At 36.3% G+C, this 20,135-nt stretch overlaps 1 protein-coding gene across 5 annotated transcripts in view; it reads left to right on the top strand.

The window, feature by feature from the left end:
• The first annotated feature begins 1,316 nt into the window (after positions 1-1,316).
• Positions 1,317-20,135, top strand: part of LOC127871103 (serine/threonine-protein phosphatase 2A 55 kDa regulatory subunit B alpha isoform-like) — a 46,699-nt gene continuing 27,880 nt past the window's right edge. For 2 of the 5 annotated variants that reach the window (XM_052413783.1, XM_052413784.1), the window contains exons 1-2: positions 1,317-1,368; positions 3,836-3,979. In XM_052413783.1, coding sequence (XP_052269743.1) covers positions 1,332-1,368; positions 3,836-3,979 — 181 coding nt within the window. In that variant the 5' untranslated portion in view covers positions 1,317-1,331. Of the gene's footprint in view, positions 1,604-3,453; positions 3,691-3,835; positions 3,980-20,135 lie in introns of those variants that run through there. The other 3 variants (XM_052413786.1, XM_052413785.1, XM_052413787.1) reach the window with 3 other exon arrangements.

The following is a 20,135-nucleotide window of genomic DNA, read 5'->3' on the forward strand; positions in this document are numbered from 1 at the left end:
CAACATCGTGATTGATGCTTATGCAACGCTACAGAGACTGTTTAAAACGTTCCACAGTGCAACGTTCTAATATATTAGTGTCAAGATAACAAGTGTCTTAACCATAAAAACGAACACTTCATATGATGTTTGAAGTAATTAGACTCACTTCCATAAACATCTCTATTATTTAAGTATCTATTATGTGTATTATTTCTGTGTTTTTTAATATTAATGTAATATATTGACTCCTCATAAAATAAACATCAGTTGTTTGCGTGTATATATATATATATATATATATATATATATATATATATATATATATATATATATATATATATAGATATATGTAGATATATGTAGATATATATCATGTATATGCGTATAAAAATGCACAATAAGTAAATGCGCCTGTAGTATTGAATTAGTTATATCCCTTAGAACGCCTTCAACGTAGTATATATTTCATTTAACACACGTGGTTCTACCATATTGCCAGAATTTGTACAACAATTCTCTTTATAGCGTATTTGTTCTTAGTGTCTATCGTTAAGTGGACCTAATGTGCACAAATCCTTCTTTTTAATAATGTATTACAGGAAGTGCATCTGACGATAGAATATTCAATAGGTTCCCTAAATGCACTAAATTTGCTCTGACTTCGATTTACCAGAAAAAGAATAGTTTTCCAGCGACGTTTCACCACACGGTTTCATAATACAAAAAATAAACATTTCTGAAAAGGATGTCACTATCAAATATATATTTTTCGTTATAATATGATAATTTATCAATCAAAATGATGTTTTCACTAATTAATATCATAGCCACACGCTAACCACCTGTTCGCTTCACCAAGGTCGTTGAGGACTCTTTTTGACGCCTGTCACTTGCAGGAAGGCAAGTGTTTTTGATGAACGTGCGCCTTGAACACGAACATTGGACTGTCCTTTGACGTAAAGCATATGGCATAGGCATACAATTGACATTCCATAGGGCGCATTAGAAGACAGTGAAGTATGGCACGCTGCAAATTTACATTGCTGCATTACCTGAGTTGGTAATTGAATGCGTCACCAGACTTAATAATTTCGCGAACATACTCGTTTACATGTACATTTATTATGTGTTTGCCATAATTTAAAGTTTTATTTTCGTGTTTTTTTATAATAACACATGTGCTGCACTAAGACATTATTGTGTTACCGGTAAGTGGCCAGTCGAGTTCATTTTCGATAGAACAATCAACATATTAAATCATGATGCCTACGAAGGTATTGTTATAACGGCATACAGTTAAACTTAAAATACACACATCTCGAGAGTCTCGTGCGGGGAATGGCGTTTAAATGAATGGAAGTACACAACGCTTAGCGAGAGATACTGGTTTGTTTTGTGTGTTCAGCTTTTACTCTGTTATCTGTCAGTAGCTATCGTTGAATGTTATGAACTTGATAAAATCATCGGATACATGAGGTAAACACTTAAAGTAACTCTGTGTCAGTGAATAAGTGAATATACATGTACTCACGTTTTCGACCACTATAATCCGTGACTACAAAGTGTATAATTTAATGTATTACACAGTTTGGGTCTGGAAATCTTTAAAGTAAGGTGGCAGGTATGTATAAAATGTAATCTCACGATTAATGCTGATATTGCTAAGTTTGCTTTGAGTTCAATAGTTTTTTGTGAGTTTGTAATGTCTTTTTCAGTGCCACGGTGTTACTCACATACAGTGAATCTCGCATAATTAAACATGTATTTTTTGTTTACATCCATGTACCGTTGCACGTTATTTGATTAATTATCTTAAGTTAACATCATGACAGACACATGTTTATTTTGATGATATATTTATTATTCTGTATACGTAATATTAAATGAATGATTATTAAATATTTTACATTACGAAAAATGAAAAGTAGTTACTTTAGCGAAAATAGTAATTGCCAGAAAGAACATCTGGATTGGATTGTTTGCATTAAATTACGAAATTCAAATGTTTACATCAAAACTCGCGAGCTCTTTGCAACGGTGCTTTTCTCTCGATGGCATGTACATTGCAGTCGTGGATTAAGGAGACATAGTCACAACATGCAGTTTATTACGATACTATTTTAGAGATTTTTCTTTTTAAGGGACCTTTTCACAGATTTTGGTATGTGTTGAAGTTTGTCATTAAATGCTTTATATTAATAAATGTAAAGATTGGATCTAAATAGCTCCAGTAAAAACAAGAATAAAATTAAAGAAAGAAAAAACGTAACCCTTAACTGAGCTCTAATCACTGACCCCTGGATTCCAAGTCAAACGCTTAGACCACTCGGCCATCAATGCTTATACAAAAGCGATTTTTGTAAACATTATATAAGCAATCCTCGTAGTGTCACAAAATATAACGACAACAATGGAACTCTCCCTATTATTCAATCGTTTCGCGTTGCAACGCTTTATAATTTTCAGGTTTTTTAATCGTAAAAAAAATGCCTTTAATGGATATTTAAGAGCACGATGAATGTTCAGTTGTTGTTTTTTTTTCGCACAAATATCATAACTACATCGCAAATTTGCGAATCTGATTTTTTTTATTTTGTCAATTTACCAAAACGTAAATGTCCCTTTAAGGACGGTAAGGCAATGGCACAATTATGAGTGATTCTGTTTGGCGGCTTAAACATCTTGTAATTATGTTAACTCTTTCAGTGCTGGAACCGAATTTTGAAGGCCTTTGCAAACAGAACGTGGCGTCTCATCAGGATCCAAACTGTTTGCTATTTTTATTGTATTCTTTGGAAAAAAATGAAGAAAATGCTAATTTTAGAAATTCAGCAGACGACATTTTAGCAGACGACAAATTACCCAGCATGCAAAGGGTTAACTAACTGGGTCAGTGCGTATCACGTACAAAATACCAACTCAGTTTGGCCATACAACTATGAAAATAACCTTTGAACGTTCTTTCCTAGGTAGACAAATATATATTATCCCAAAAATATGTACACGGCCTTCAATCAACTTCTTTAATTTACAATTCACGACATTTATTAACCTGTTTTATAGCACGTATCGCTGATTGAAATTAGTTGAATAGTCTACTGATATTTCATCGGAATTCGTTAAAATGTACGTGCATTAAATTGGATTATTCGCCTATAAATTACACACATGATACATACTGAGTACATTATGCAATGAAACCCAATACCGTTAAAAACAACACCCGCATTGTCGGAATGTCTTGCTTGTCTTATTTTCAGCCTCTCCATTACAAATGTATGCAACGTTAAGATTTTTGGTTTAATCAATGGCCCACGGCAATTGTAAACAGACTCTGTACAGTTAAAAGGTCGGCGATACAAAGTTCGTTAAGTTTTTCAAACTATGTCAGAGATACCGTGAACATTAGAACTTTGTGATAAAAAGTTACAATCTTGCCCGTTCTAGTTTATAGGGCATTTATGTGCATTAGCAAACTGAGGTTTATCAAGATGAATTGTGAAATCATCGTCAGTTTTACAGATAATTGAATCGACGCTCTTCGCTGGGCAGTGGTTATTCAACCAATGTTTACATATATTGACTATATATACGTATGAAAACCACAGTGTTTGAAAGTCATCTTTAAAAAGCTATTAATGGCATAGAGGATGTTGACGTGGTTAATAGTGTAATTAATTGTATAAGAGGGATATAGACATATCGACTGTGAGTTGTCACTCGAGTTCCTTGTTATCGGACATTGCTAGGCTTAACATAATTATCATATAAACGCTATTGATTTCTGTATGTTGCCTGAAGTGGAGTTATACTTAATGACCTGTGGACGTATTGTGAGATTTTTATCACACAGGGATGATTTCACCGACGAAGGAAAAGGGGTCGACATTCGGGAGCAAGCAGCTTCACAAGATACAAAGCATGCTTCACCACCGACCCCGTGCGGGGTCCTGGGGCAGCAAAGAAAAAACGGACAAACATCTACAAAACAACCATGGTATGCTTTGTTTTCACATACTTGCAGTTTCGTTATTGTTTACATTTCAACTTATTTATTTTAGCCTGATAAAGTCGGTAGCCTTCGGCTTATTGAAGCGCTCTCGAGTCCGTTTCCTGGTTTCCAGGGAAGAAATTGTGTCTTTGGGAGGGATCGAAAGAACGCTCCCACAGTGGGTATCGAAGTCGGGACCTCCCTAAAGGTCCACTACGCCTAGGCGACCTTAAAATTAACCTTGATTTTGTTTACATTTACGAATGTCTTGTGGAGTCGTACATAGGTACCGCGTTGTACTCGCGTATTGATCCACTTTTCTCACGCGATTAACAATGCAGGTTAATGCCCTAGTTTGGGGATGTAGATTATTTTAGTATAAAGTTACAATATTAACGATCTTTCAACAGGGCATGTTTAGCATACAAAACGATACACAAATAAGAACAGTTATCGACTGTCGTGAACACTACATAAATAAAACCGGATAAAAGACATATTGACTGAATCATCGATAAGTGCAATACAGATAAACAATGAAACAGAAAGCAATACAGGGAAGAAAAAAATGAACGAGTATCTTGAGTAATGTGACGCGGAACATTTGTCAATCGTCCTGTGCGAATACTTGGCTGTTTAAACCTTGAGTGTACTTACGGGAATATATCTTGTTACCCGTGATCGATAGCCGTATTGATAAGCCAACAGATTTAATGTAGCTTTATATGATGTGAATTCGGCGTAGGTCTCTAAGATGGATTTATACCTAGATATCTTGCGACGATCGTGTTATGTGGAAACATTGAATTCCAAAAAGAATTGAGGAAATGTTCATGTTTCAGAAAATTCAAACATATTGCTGTAGCTGTTTAAATAACCCTATAAAATCAAGTGAACGAAATGGTATCGACATATCTTTTTTAACTGAATATATTTATGAACACTTAGTCATAGTATGTTGTGGTCAGAGAGCTTAATTCGTACACAGAAAGAAATAACTCAGTTTACTCAGCCTACAAAACCCGATATACATCACAAGGTGGTGTAGTGGAGGAGGTGTCCGCCTAGCGATCGGGAGTTCGTGGGTTCGCTCCCCACTCGGGGTGCGTTCTCATTAACTCATCCATAGACACCTAGTACTGGTTCTTCCCATGAAACGGACTCGATAATGTCCCTCTGCCTATAATGCTCGAAAGAGCGGTTGGCAGTATACAAAGATAGATAGATAGGTATAAATACATCACAATTTGAATGCTCCAAATCACGAGTTGTGGGTTACTAGATAGCGGTATTACATGCCAGGCACGTCTGCCTATAACGAGTAATAGTTTAGAGAGTTTAAAGTGACAATGATAAATTAACAAGACATGTGTCGATAGGACATAGATGCCCCCCCCCCCCCCATTCCAATTTTGTATTTAAATACAACTTTAACCCTGACCTGTGGGGCAGAGAGACGAATAATACCACGTCAGTCGCCTTATGACGGTTCACAATTGGGCGAAGTCAATTTGAAATATCAATATAGGACTAAGTTATGGCTGAGGAAGACAATTTTACATTTGTCATTTTACCTTGAAGTGTGACCTTGCCCTTTGAAATATCAAGACGGGTTATATGCACGACACGTTATCGTATGATGGTTTTCATTTGTGCCAAGCTATTTTAAAGTCTAAAAATGCATGGCAAACGAACGCCATAGTTTGTTGAGTTGTTTTGTTCAAATTTGGGGCCTGTAGATGGACCCATTCCCAAAAGGAAAAACAGTAATTTTATTAATAACAAATAAGTCTCAACAATAAGTTTATCTGCCATTAAGCTCTATAAATTGAACCTCATTAAATATTATATTGATATCTCCTTTATTTTCAATTTTAAAGCATTTGTTAGCCAAAAAGCAACAACACTTGTTTCCCAATTAATATCACACCAATGCATTTTTGTTCCAATTTAAAGGGACCCCGCCCCATTCCCAAACGTTTGGGAAAAGAACACTAGAAAGCTGTGATGGGAATTTTGAAGCTTTTTTATGGCCATATTTGACATTTGAACACTTATTGCGACATTGTCCTTTGAGTGTTTGAGATGGGTTTTACAAGTGACACGTCATCGTATTATGTATTTATTAATTGAGTCGCGTTCTGAGAAAACTGGGCATAATGCTTGTGCGTAAATTGTCATCCCAGATTAGCCTGTGCAGTCCTCACAGGCTAAACTGAGGTGACACTTTCCGCACAAGCATTATGCCCAGTTTTATCAGAACGCGGCTCAATTTAACACCATGTATATGAATACTGATCAATATAAGTACGATAAATTTGTACTTCCAAATGTTAATTATAAATTGATATTATGTATATAATTATTATTTATAATACTCAGTATTCTCGCTCATTATTTAAGTGCTTTTTATAATTGTGTATATATTTCCATAAATGGTGTTATAATAGTGCATGTACTAAAATGTGCCATATGGATCATTGACCTTCTGGAATTGCTATAAATAAATCTTGAACTTTGAATCTAGTATAGTTAACATGTGTGCCAAGCTTTTTAAAATCCATCGATACATGGAAAAGAGAATTTTCGAACGGACATCCGGGCACTTGCACAGAAGGACATTGCGACTTTTCAATTGTGTGTCTTTGTGTTGTTGTTGTTTTCTTCAAATTAATATGGAGAATTTCTTATCGAATTTATATATGTTTTATCAGTGTGCCGAAAGGGTATTGGATGTTGTAATTGACTTTCCAGCCCTCAAATTAAATATAGCTGGGAGTACAAGAAGAGTTTAATTATTAAAAAAATCATTCCTCTATGTTTATACAAATATATATAATACGCGTAGGTAATACTCATTAACTTAAGATAATAAAATATTTCGATGGAGGTTTTTTATTATTCATTAAAGGGGCCTTTTCACAGATTTTGGCATGTATTGAAGTTTGCCATTAAATGCTTTATATTGATAAATGTAATCATTGGATCTTAAAAGCTCCAATAAAAAAAAAACAAGAATCAAATTTAAAAAAAGAAAAAGTAACCCTCAACTGGGCTCTAACCACTGACCCCTGGAGTCCTGGAGTAAAAGTCTACGGCTTAGAACACTCGGTCATCCGTGCTAATTAGCAATCCTCGTAGTTTCACAAAATATAACGACAATAACAGAACCTTCCAAATTATTCAATCGTTTCGCGTTGCAATGCTTTTTAATTTTCAGTTTTTTTTTAAATCGTCAAAAGATGCATATAATGGATATTTTAGAGCATGCTAAATGTTCAGTATCACTGTTTCCTGACAAATATCATAACTACAACGAAAGTTTGCGAATCTGAAACACTTTTTTTTTAATTTTGTCAATTTACCAAAACGTGAAAAGGCCCCTTTAACTGTTTTTGTTGATTAATAGTTAAATTGTGGTCGCACAACTTATTAAGACTCATAATTGCGCCTGTATAATCAGTTGACCAGTAGATGTTATTAAATCTTTAGCGGTTTATAAATTTCTGTAAGTAAAATGTGGTGATTGACGTGTTGTTATACTTTAAAGTACATTTGTCAAATTTTATTAGCCTAGTAAATCATGATGCGTACCGCATATTACTTGAAATAGCTAGATCCGCATGCACTTGTTTGACATAAAATATATTTTACTGTCGTTAATATTTTCTGGCACATTTTTATAAGATAATGTTCCCGATAATTCACGAATCTATATTAGGTAGTATATATGATTCATGCGTTCATGGTACAGATTTTAATAATGAACGCGTACATTTCAAATAAATTACCGGTCATGGCGTCGACGAGTAAAATATGTTCGAGCTCAAATAAATAGGTTTAAACTAAATACTTATATCAGTAGCTCATTATTTGACGATCGTATTAAAAACGTATTACATGTGTACCACTTCTATTGGCTTCTTGTATAAATAGTATTTCGGGCAGTAAGGCGCAAACAAAGTTGCTTTGGTTCACACGATCGATGTTATTTTTGCGCCGACCTAAAACTTTTCTAGGGTATTCCATTTTGATTTTCAATCAATTTTCGCTAAATTCACTTAGTGACAAATGGTATTGCGTTTAGTTTGGCTACTGGCGATCATTCTCATTAAATTCACTATAATTAACACAAAAAATAAAAATGAATTATTGTATAGTCTTATTTAATTTGGAATTGTCACAATAATTGAACGAAAAATGTGTACCCGACTAAGCTACCCTTTTTGCGATGTTAGTTGAAACAAATGACTTTTTAAGCCTCGAATTCAATACCGACCATGTTGTGTATGTTTCAAATCGTTGTTTAACCTCTTAGTCGCTTGTTTTAGCTCGACAAAAAGCAGCAGTACGCGTGTTTTACCGTGATATCAGTCGTTGTATTGTATTTATTTTAAACGGGCAACTTATTTTAACCTATACTTAAGCAATTCATACAAATACCTCAATATGGATGGTTAAATGTAAATCTAGAACGTTATTTTAGCTTACCCGCTAACGATATAACCAGAGCATGAAACATTACCGGAAGCAATGACACATGAAAACAATCGTGTTCTCCCGATGAGATTACAAAAGGTAATTAAATTCCATATTTTGGTTGGGCAAAAGTACAGGACAATCACGTACCTATAAAGACCGATATCCAGGTTGCTCCTGAAAACTTTTCAACATAATCTGGTGTGAATGTACGCAGAAGTGTGACTCGAAAGGTGCACGTGTATGAAAACTGGACTCGAATGCTCCACTGCTTGCGGTGAATGTAAGGGTACAAGTTGTTCGAACAGTACACAATTCATAAACTCGGAATCGGAATAGTCTTTGTTGAAAGACATGTATACTAGATTAATAAACTACATAACTAAAGCATTGGCACTTTTGTTTAAAATCAGGATAAGTTTTGAAGTAAACATGCCTAACAATTGGGTCATTTTCAAGAATGACCCGAAAGGCATATTCAATTTCTCCGACGACTATTAGTTTGGATCTATGGTGTTCAAAGTCTTATTTATATGGTTGATCATATATTCTTGTTAACACTTGTGTGCTGTGTTCTTGTAAATAATGTAGTATGTGCGTGTTGCAATGTGTTCTTGTAGATATATTATTTTTGGTCATTTAATATTTAGAGTTGTACACTATAAAATAGTATGATACCTTTCAAACGGATAATACATCCAGGAATGTAACAGTATTTCGAGTTAGACATATGTCCCTCCAAACCTTTGACCTTTGCCCTAGTGAGCTGAAAATCAATAGGGGTCATCTGCCAGTCATGATAAATGAACCTATGAAGTTTCTTGATCCTAGGCCTAAGCGTTCTTGAGTTATAATCCGGAAACCATTAGGTGGACGGACCGACAGACCGACCGACATGTGCAACACAATATACCCCCTCTTCTTCGAAGGGGGTGGGGGGGGGGGGGGAATAAGCCAAATATAGTAAAAGTATACGATTACTTGTCCACACCATAGAGATTCATTTGGATAAATAAAACTTATTTAATAAAAAAAGACATTTCTGTTTACGTTCACCGGGCATTGTCTAATTTGTAGATACTGAAATACCCCACCCACTTTTTAACTATTGATTGGTCAATAACGAATGATTTGACAATTTTAAGTTTGCTTAATAAACTTAAAAATGCATTAATATTGCTTAGTTTATTATTTCAAAACATAGGACACCTACAATTGCAGATTAAAAAAAACTGACCAAGCAAAATCATCAACTATGTGATTGAGTATATATTTTTTTGTAATTTTGTCCCGTACAGACACTAACTACAACTGATTTTTTTAGTTTTCCCCTCATTAGATGCTTCTAGACTTTGATATGTTTAAGAGTGAGGGTTGAAGTATCAAAATCAGTCAGCATACTTTCTGTTGCAATTTGTTTGAGGTTAAGCCTATTTTGGGGCTAGATTGACTGGACTACACTTATTTCAACCCCGAAAAGTAGGGTTGGTAGGTCGGCGAAACTTTTTAAAAACGTTTTATGATTCCCTGCTATTTAGAAATATGCAATAACATGCAGAGATTTTGCAAATCCCTTGTTAACATTATTTCATTTGCTTATATAGTTCGTTTAATCATCATTATCAGCATCATCATCATCATCATCATCGACGATACAGAAATCCTACTTCAGTAAGGTCTGTTGAAAGTAATGCATCCATGGGATGTCCATTCTTAAACATAATCCATCCAGCTTTTCTTCTGGCGGCCTCGACGTCGATCTCTCTCTAGTGTGCGCTGGAGAACAGTCTTGCACAGAGAGTCGTGCCTGGTGGCGGGTCAGAACCAAGCCAGCTTTCGTCGTTTGACGGTCGCCAGTAGAGGCTCGTGTGGACTAACAAGTGTTGCAGTCACGTTGCTGACGTACTCGTTGGTCTTGTGCTCCATGTATGTGAGATGCGGAGCAGTCTTCTGAGACATGTATGTTCAAATGCCTGTATCCTGCGTTTGTGGGAAGGGTCCAGGTCTCGCAGCAGTAGAGTAGGATAGAGACTACGAGGGACTTGTAGAGCCTGTACTTGGTGGAGAAGCTGATTGAACTGCTTGTCCACAACCTGCTCAGTCTGGCCATCGCTACAGTCGCCATGACTATTCTTATTAAGACCTCAGCGGTACTGGTATCATCCTTGGACAGGGTTGCGCCCAATTACTTGTCATTATTGCAAGGATAATATGATGCGAACAATCGCCCGCAGCAAATGTCATTATTGGAAGGATATTACGATGCGAGCGGTCGTCTGCAGCATATGTCCTTATTGGAAGGATATTACGATGCGAGCCGTCGTCTGCAGTATATGTCATTATTGGAAGGATATTACGATACGAGCAATCGTCTGCAGCATATGTCATTATTGGAAGGATATTACGATGCGAGCCGTCGTCTGCAGCATATGTCATTATTGGAAGGATATTACGATACGAGCAATCGTCTGCAGCATATGTCATTATTGGAAGGATATTACGATGCGAGCCGTCGTCTGCAGTATATGTCATTATTGGAAGGATATTACGATGCGAGCAATCGTCTGCAGCATATGCCATTATTGGAAGGATATTACGATGCGAGCGGTCGTCTGCAGCATATGTCCTTATTGGAAGGATATTACGATGCGAGCCGTCGTCTGCAGTATATGTCATTATTGGAAGGATATTACGATACGAGCAATCGTCTGCAGCATATGTCATTATTGGAAGGATATTACGATGCGAGCCGTCGTCCGCAGCATATGTCATTATTGGAAGGATATTACGATACGAGCAATCGTCTGCAGCATATGTCATTATTGGAAGGATATTACGATGCGAGCCGTCGTCTGCAGTATATGTCATTATTGGAAGGATATTACGATACGAGCAATCGTCTGCAGCATATGTCATTATTGGAAGGATATTACGATGCGAGCAATCGTCTTCAGTATATGCCATTATTGGAAGGATATTACGATGCGAGCCATCGTCTGCGGCATATGTCATTATTATCCCCACGTTTTTCGGAGAAAAAGTGGGGATATTGTATTGATGTGCGTCCGTCCGTCCGTCCTGGCCACCTGCTCCTCCTACCCTATTAGCACTAGAACCTTGAAACTTACAAACATGGTAGCTATGAACATATGTGCGACGGTGACAGTGACGGAATATTGATCTGACCCCTGGGTCAAAAGTTATGGGGGTGTGGGCGGCGCCGGGTCAGAGAATTTCACTCATTTTTTATGTTATTTTACATTAACTTCTCCATTTCTGCACCGATTTACTTCAAATTGATACTGAGCCTCTCTTATGACACTAAGGTCAATCTCAACTATGCATGTCCCCATTACCAACCCTGGGCGCCCCGGCCACATAGGCCACGCCCACTCAAAATTGCCTTTTACTATAATTTCTTCATTTCTACACCGATTCACTTCAAATTGATACTGAACCTCTCTTATGACAATACGGTCAATCTTAGCTATGCATGGCCCCATAACCAACCCTGGGGCGCCCCGCCCACATAGGCCAAGCCCACCCAAAATTGTCTTTTACTATAATTTCTTCATTTCTACACCGATTCCCTTCAAATTGATACTGAACCTCTTTTATGACAATACGGTCAATCTCAACTATGCATGGCGCCATTACCAACCCTGGGGCGCCCCGCTCACTTAGGCCACGCCCACCCAAAATTGCCTTTTACTATAATTTCTTCATTTCTACACCGATTTACTTCAAATTGATACTGAACATCTCTTATGACAATACAGTCAATCTCAACTATGTTAGGCCCCATTACCAACCCTGTGGCGCCCCGCCCATAATAGGCCACACCCACCCAAAATTGTCTTTTACTATAATTTCTTCATTTCTACACCGATTCATTTCTAATTGATACTGAACACCTCTTATGACAATACGGTCAATCTCAACTATGTATGGCCCCATTACCAACCCTGGGGCGCCCCGCCCATAATAGGCCACACCCACTTAGGCCACGCCCACCAAAAATTGCCTTTTACTATAATTTCTTCATTTCTACACCGATTCACTTCACATTGATACTGAACCTCTTTTATGACAATACAGTTAATCTCATCTATGCATGGCGCCATTACCAACCCTGGGGCGCCCCGCTCACTTAGGCCACGCCCACCCAAAATTGCCTTTTACTATAATTTCTTCATTTCTACACCGATTTACTTCAAATTGATACTGAACATCTCTTATGACAATACAGTCAATCTCAACTATGTTAGGCCCCATTACCAACCCTGTGGCGCCCCGCCCATAATAGGCCACACCCACCCAAAATTGTCTTTTACTATAATTTCTTCATTTCTACACCGATTCATTTCTAATTGATACTGAACACCTCTTATGACAATACGGTCAATCTCAACTATGTATGGCCCCATTACCAACCCTGGGGCGCCCCGCCCATAATAGGCCACACCCACTTAGGCCACGCCCACCAAAAATTGCCTTTTACTATAATTTCTTCATTTCTACACCGATTCACTTCACATTGATACTGAACCTCTTTTATGACAATACAGTTAATCTCATCTATGCATGGCGCCATTACCAACCCTGGGGCTTCCCGCCCACATAGGCCACGCTCACCCAAAGTTGCCTTTTACTATAATTTCTTCATTTCTACACCGATTTACTTCAAATTGATACTGAACCACTCTTATGACAATAAGATCAATCTCAACTATGTATGGCCCCTTTACCAACCCTGGGGCGCCCCGCCCATAATAGGCCACACCCACCCAAAATTGTCTTTTACTATAATTTCTTCATTTCTACATCGATTCACTTCTAATTGATACTGAACTTCTCTTATGACAATACGGTCAATCTCAACTATGCATGGACCCATTACCAACCATGGGGCGCCCCTGGGTCAAACATGCGGCGTGGGGATACGCGTCGGCCTCTGCCGCGCCATTTCTAGTTGGAAGGATATTACGATACGAGCAATCGTCTGCAGCATATGTCATTATTGGAAGGATAATATGATTAGAGAAATTGTCCGCATCGTATGCCATTATTGTAAGGATATTTTGAAATGTCTCTTGCAACATACGCCACAGTTTTCAAGATGATTATATAAATCGTATGTACAATTTTATTCTTGTTATCCGCGCCGAAGGCTTAAGGTTACGGTTTTGCGTTTTTCGTCCGTCCGTTATTCCGTCCGTCAGTAGGGCTGTTCGTATGTAACTTTTTTTAAAGTCATTTATGTAAATAAGCGAGAAGTTTAACGCAAATGGGGTCATTTATCTGGCGTAGAGGCATCCATAAGTTAAATATCCATAAGTATTCGTTTTCAGGATCATGTCATGGGTACCGAAACCATTCGCTATATGTGTAAAAATGATATATAGAACCGTTGATTTCATTTATCGTATGTAATCAATGATTGTTTGGATATTTGTTGTAAATAATTTACAATCTTGGACAAATTATATTTCAACCAAAATCTTTCGAGGTTTATTCATATTGCATTGCCGGAAACGATCAACTACCCACTGCATGAAAGTACAAAGCTAAGAAAAAATATATGCCTAGCAATACTACATTCAGCAACCAAGTTATATTGTATTTCCATTTTTATATGGATTTATTCTAGAAATTGAAACTATAATGTCATTTCTGAAACTAGTGACTTCAAAAACAATTTGCTTCATGGTGACATGTGCAACATAGTGCACCGCTGTGTTCTAATTGATTTAGGTGCATGTAATAAGTGGCTTTGCATCTGGTACGTTTTCGTTAAAGGGACCTTTTCACCGATTTTGGCATGTATTGGAGTTTGTCATTAAATGCTTTATACTGTTAACGTAAACATTGGATCTTAAAAGCTCCAGTAAAAACAAGAATAAAATCAAAGAAATAAATAAGTAACCCTCATCTGGGCTCGAACCACTGACCCTTGAAGTAAAAGTTTAACGCTTTGACCACTCGGCCATCCGTGCTGTATTTAATACTGTATGTAAGCAATCCTCGTAGTGTCACAACATATGACGACAACAACAGAACTCCAAATTATTCAATTGTTTCGCGTTGCAACGCTTAATAATTTTCAGGTTGTTAAATCGTCATAATATGCATATAAGGGATATTTTAGAGCATGATAAATGTTCAGTTTTACTGTTTGCTCACAAATATCATGACTGAAACGAAAATTTGCGAATCTGAAGCATTTTTTTTAGTTTTTAGTTTTGTCAATTTACCAAAACGTTAAAAGGTCTCTTTAATGTGCATATAAATATGCAAATGTCTGAAACAAGATACACGGCAATGTTAATCAATCGTATATTTTACATATGCCCGTTGCACATACGTTGTACAGACTTTAGACCTACGATTGTTGACACACACACACACACACACACACACACACACACATATATATATATATATATATATTGCCATTATTGTACGCAATATGTGAACAAAAACAGTGCAAATATGTCGATTCCACTGTTAGTCACTTAATCAATGTACATTACAATTTTACTTGTTAATGAGTGGATAAACCATTTTATACTAAAGGGAGTATCTGAAAAGAAATCTCTTTAACTTGCTGCAATCATCTGTTGTATTATATGCCACGGTGTATGAACTTTAACCCATTTAAACCTAGTGGACTCTCCCATCCTTCTAAATTGAATCAATTTATTTCCAAAATTAGGGATGTCATGTACATGTATATTTATTTCTATATTTAGAATATTTCTTACAGTAATTCATTTAAGCAAACAGCATGATGCGGCGTCTCATCAGGGTCTACGCTGTTTGCAAAGGCCTTTTTTTCTAGACGCTAGGCATACATTTGTCTGTCTTGTTTTAACGTTTAATCTCCAATTGTTATGTATCCGGATTTGACCATCTGGCCAAAATGTGCACTGTCGTTTCTCTTACAAATGTATCTATATCAACGCTGCGATAATTTATTTAATATTCCGAGTACCTGTCATGCATTTATGCGTATTTTCTAAGGTTCTTTCTTGCAATGTTACCAAATCACCGGATGCTTTTCCATATCCATTGAGGCATTTATATTATTAGCCCTTTCATTCGTTCGTTCGTTTGTTCGTTCTTCCCTCCATTCGTATGAAGTTAACCCATAGCGACACGCGTTTCGTTTATCGTCATAAATATTTCCTTCAAAGCTTTGATCTTTGTGTGAATGGTATCTATGAATATTCAATACGCCTACATCACCTGAAGCCATGTTAACCGTAAGATTGGCCTACTTTTGGACTAACTCTGAAGGTTCAAAATCGTAGTTAACCCAAAAAGACGCGTTTCGGCTAACATCAATGCCTCTTGCTAAAATACTTGTATGGACGCAATTTAAACTCATTGTCAACAAACCAACGTCAGCTGACCTCGTTTCGGCATTTATCTACTTATTTAATTCGTGGCATGAATTGACAACTAGAAGGTAGGGCCAGTATACCCTGAACAATTGTCCCATCAATGTATACAAACTTTTATGGTTACATTGTTACTCTTAAAATTTATTTTACTGCTATACTGTATCTCCTGATAGTAACATTAAAACGTGCAATGTGTATATCTCAGTCTAAAAACAAGTGTCCGTATTGCAACCATCTGAAATAAAATCATTGTAAAACGAACATGTTGCCGTTGTTAAGCGATCTTCAACATAACCATTTACTGGCTTGTATTTCTCTGTCTTGTTTTAATGATAAATTATTAAGGGTAATATATATCCGGTATTGACAGTCTGACCATTATTTGAATTATCGTTGCTTTATATCTAAGGCTGTGATATTGTTCCGCTGGAACAGAGCGGTGTTACATGTACGCCTTTTGGGAACATCGTGATTGATCAACATTGACACTTAAATGGCATATCTGTACCATGTTTTGTTAAAATAACTTAGTAATGATTCTTAGCACGATCCTGGCGATTTTGGTTTGTTTAGATTGGTGAGACCGAAATAATAATTGTTGTGTATGTCAGATACATGCATTTCTTGGCGTTTTTGTTCACACTGTATTTAATTTAACTAGAATCATTTTAGCTCGGCTGTTTTTGGAGAAAACCCGAGGTATTGTCATAGCCAGCTCGTCGTCCGCCGTTTGTCGTCCACCGGCGTCGTGCTAAAACCTTTACATTGGCTCTAAAATCAAAGTGCTTCCACCTACAACTTTGAAACGTCATATGTAGATGCACCTTGATGAGTTCTACACGCCACACCCATTTATTTTCGGGTCACTAGGTCAAAGGTCAAGGTCACTGTGACCTCTAACTTTCATTTATTCAAAATGCACCCGCAGCCGAGCGTGGCACCCGTTATGCGGTGCTCTTGTTTTAAATACGTGTATACTGCATAATGTCTGTTTTCAAATGCATCATCATAAATTTATAAAACTTTAATAAATTTCGGAACAGTTACTATGTGATAAAACATATTCAATGACACGTTCCCGCATTCGCATTTAAAGGGACCTTTTCACAGATATTGGCAGATATTGAAGTTTGTCATTAAATGCTTTATATTGTTAAATGTAAACATTGGATCTAAAAAGATCCAGTAAAACAATAATACAATTAAAGGCCATATAAAGGTGACAAATCCAATTATTATGCATATAAACTGGTCTAATTTTTACCGGATTTCAGTAACTCTTGCATAAAAAATGCTAATAACACAGCTTAGGTGCAACGTTGTCAAGAATTATGGAAGATATACCCGTTTTATAATTGGAAGAAATGTTTACAAAATTTGCAACTAACGTGGTGTGTAGCCTCAAAGCGGTGACATATGCTTAAAAAAGCCGAAAGAAAATTCAATTTTAGTTCTATTTTAAACAACTTTTACCATCAGAAAGTAACTTATTAGATCACTACAAACGTTTTAACCATTTAGAAGAGACCTTCTTTGTGAGTGATACCGAAAAACGTTGAAAATCAACGATATATTTTTAGTGACCTTAGTAACTTTTACTTTCACTTTCCCGAGTAAACAGCGATGTAAATGAACTGATTGTTTGTAAACACAATTGACTTGGAGGACACTGTATTTTGAGCTCAAAACAAGTTGTATTGCTAATAAGTCCCCTACCGGTTTCACCGGAGGGGACTTATGGTTTTGTCTCCGTCCGTCCGTCCGTCACACTTTTCTGGATCCTGCGATAACTTAAAAAGTTCTCAAGATTTTTTCATGAAACTTGGAACATGGATAGATGCATGTAGATGGCAATATGGACATTATGCACGTCATTTCATGTCGTTCCGACGTAACAAATTCTGGTTGCTATGGCAACAAATAGACTAGGCATACTGCTGAAAATTGTGGTTTTCTGGATTCTGCGATAACTTTTTAAGTTCTTATTATTTTATCATATACCTTGAAACATGGATAGATAGCAAAAATGGACATTATGCACGTCATTTCATTTCGTTCCGACGTCAAAAATTATGGTTGCTATGGCAACAAATAGGCTAGAAATACTGCTGAAAATGGTGGTTTTCCTGCAATAACTTTTAAAGTTCTTAATATTTTTTCATGAAACTTGAAACATGGATAGATGGCAATATGGACATTATGCACATTTCATACTGTTCCTAAATAAAAAAAATTTGGTTGCTATGGCAACAAATATATATATATATATAAAATCTGGAATTTCTGACAATGGTGGAGCCGGTAGGGGACTTATATTGCTTGACAATAGTCTTGTTTTTTATGGTAATGTCCCATAGCTTATATATATATATATATATATATATATATATATATATATATATATATATATATATATATATATATATATATATATATATATATATATTATTTTTTTTTAAATAACCTTTATAAATAAAATATGAAAAAAAAAATTAAAATCGGTAAATAATTACGGATCGTCACCTTTATAGAGCCTTTAAAGAAAGAAAAAAAGTAATCCTAAACTGGACTCGAACCACTGACCCATTCGGCCATTAGTGCTCACACAATGAGAGATGTATTTTATACTTTATATATTAAGCAATCCTCGTAGTATCACAAAATATAACGACAGCAACAGAACTCTCCAAATTCAATCGTTTTGCGTTGCAACGCTTTATAATTTTCAGGTTTTTAAATCGTCAAAAGATGTATATAATGGATAAATTAGAGCATGGTTAATGTTCAGTATTACTGTTTCCTCACAAATGTCATAACTACAACGAAAGTTTGCAAATCTGTAACTGTTAATGCCCCCGGATCGAATGATCGGGGGTATATTGTTGTTTGCCTGTCTGTCATTGTATGTGTGTGTTTGTGCGTTTGTGTCTGTAACCTTGGTCATAATTTTTGCAATATTGAAGATAGCAACTTGATATATGGCATGCACATGTATCTCATGGAGCTGCACATTTTGAGTGGTGAAAGGTCAAGGTCATCCTTCAAGGCCAAATGTCTTTTTTTCTAAAATAGCTGCCGTGCGGCTTTAAAGCGGTGCAGTAGGGGGTATTGTGTTTCACAAACACAGCTCTTGTTTAATTTTGTCAATTTACCAAAACGTGAAAAGGCCATCATATTACAATTAAAATAGCGTTAAATATAGTGACTTTGGATTTTCTTTGAAATTGACTTTTAATAGTCTCGGTCACCAAGCGGAACATAGCAAACAAGTCATTCACTCATCGTTGTTTACTGTTGTGATCGTCGGGTATAAGATTATTAAGATAAAATATATGCATCACTAGCTAGTCGTATGACGCACGTACAGCATTTGTTGAGTAAGCCAAATAGTAAGATTAATTCAAATACGGGCTTAAATACGTACACCTCAGTGTCCAAGGTGTTGACAGGACTATGAAAATCAAAATGCTTCTATATCGGAATGGTAAGTTATGGGTGCAAGCCTTATGATGCGCGTGGTGCGTACACGGGTGTTTCAGTTGACGACTTACGTTAAAAACTTAGTTGCTTGTGTCAAATCTTTGTCTTATGAGTACATCAATCAATGCTGTTTTTGTTTGCTGAAATCATTTTCATGTAAAAACATTTTACATAGCTAGAAAAACGGTTGAAACCCGAGAAATGTGCCTTATAAATATGTCAATAACGATTTCTTTCATGAATCAAATAATAACTCTATCTTTCTTTCCTAAAGAAGTTTTTGTTGTATGTATTTAGACAATTTTGTTACATAATTTAGTATTAGCATAACTGGACACGTGCTGATATTGATCATAGTTTTTGATCGTCATTTGCCCGTACTCCGTCTGTCGTCATCAATATGTAGGGGTTGAACACCCTAGAGGCCATATTTATTACCTAATCTTCGTGTCAATTATGTTTCATTGGAAAATAAGGTAAGGCATGATCCTGGCGATTTTGGATTGTTTACGTTTGTGAAACCGAAACAACAGAGTATTTTTCGGATGTCGAGCCCATGCGTTAAATGCATGGAAACTATGACAATCGCACTTTTAGCTACAAAGAGGCGTTTTTGTTAACACTGTTTTTCATCCACATAATGGTTTCAACAGTATTTCTAATTTGTTAAAGTTTTAATTATATAAGAAAAAAAGAATCAAATGGTGTTCTGGTAGATCACAAATTTGTAACAAGCTATATAACGTTTTCAACGAAAGTCGTCTATTTACTTCTAAAGGCCATATTTATGATATACA

The sequence above is a fragment of the Dreissena polymorpha genome, chromosome 3 (assembly GCF_020536995.1).
Source record: "Dreissena polymorpha isolate Duluth1 chromosome 3, UMN_Dpol_1.0, whole genome shotgun sequence".
Classification (NCBI taxonomy): domain Eukaryota; kingdom Metazoa; phylum Mollusca; class Bivalvia; order Myida; family Dreissenidae; genus Dreissena; species Dreissena polymorpha.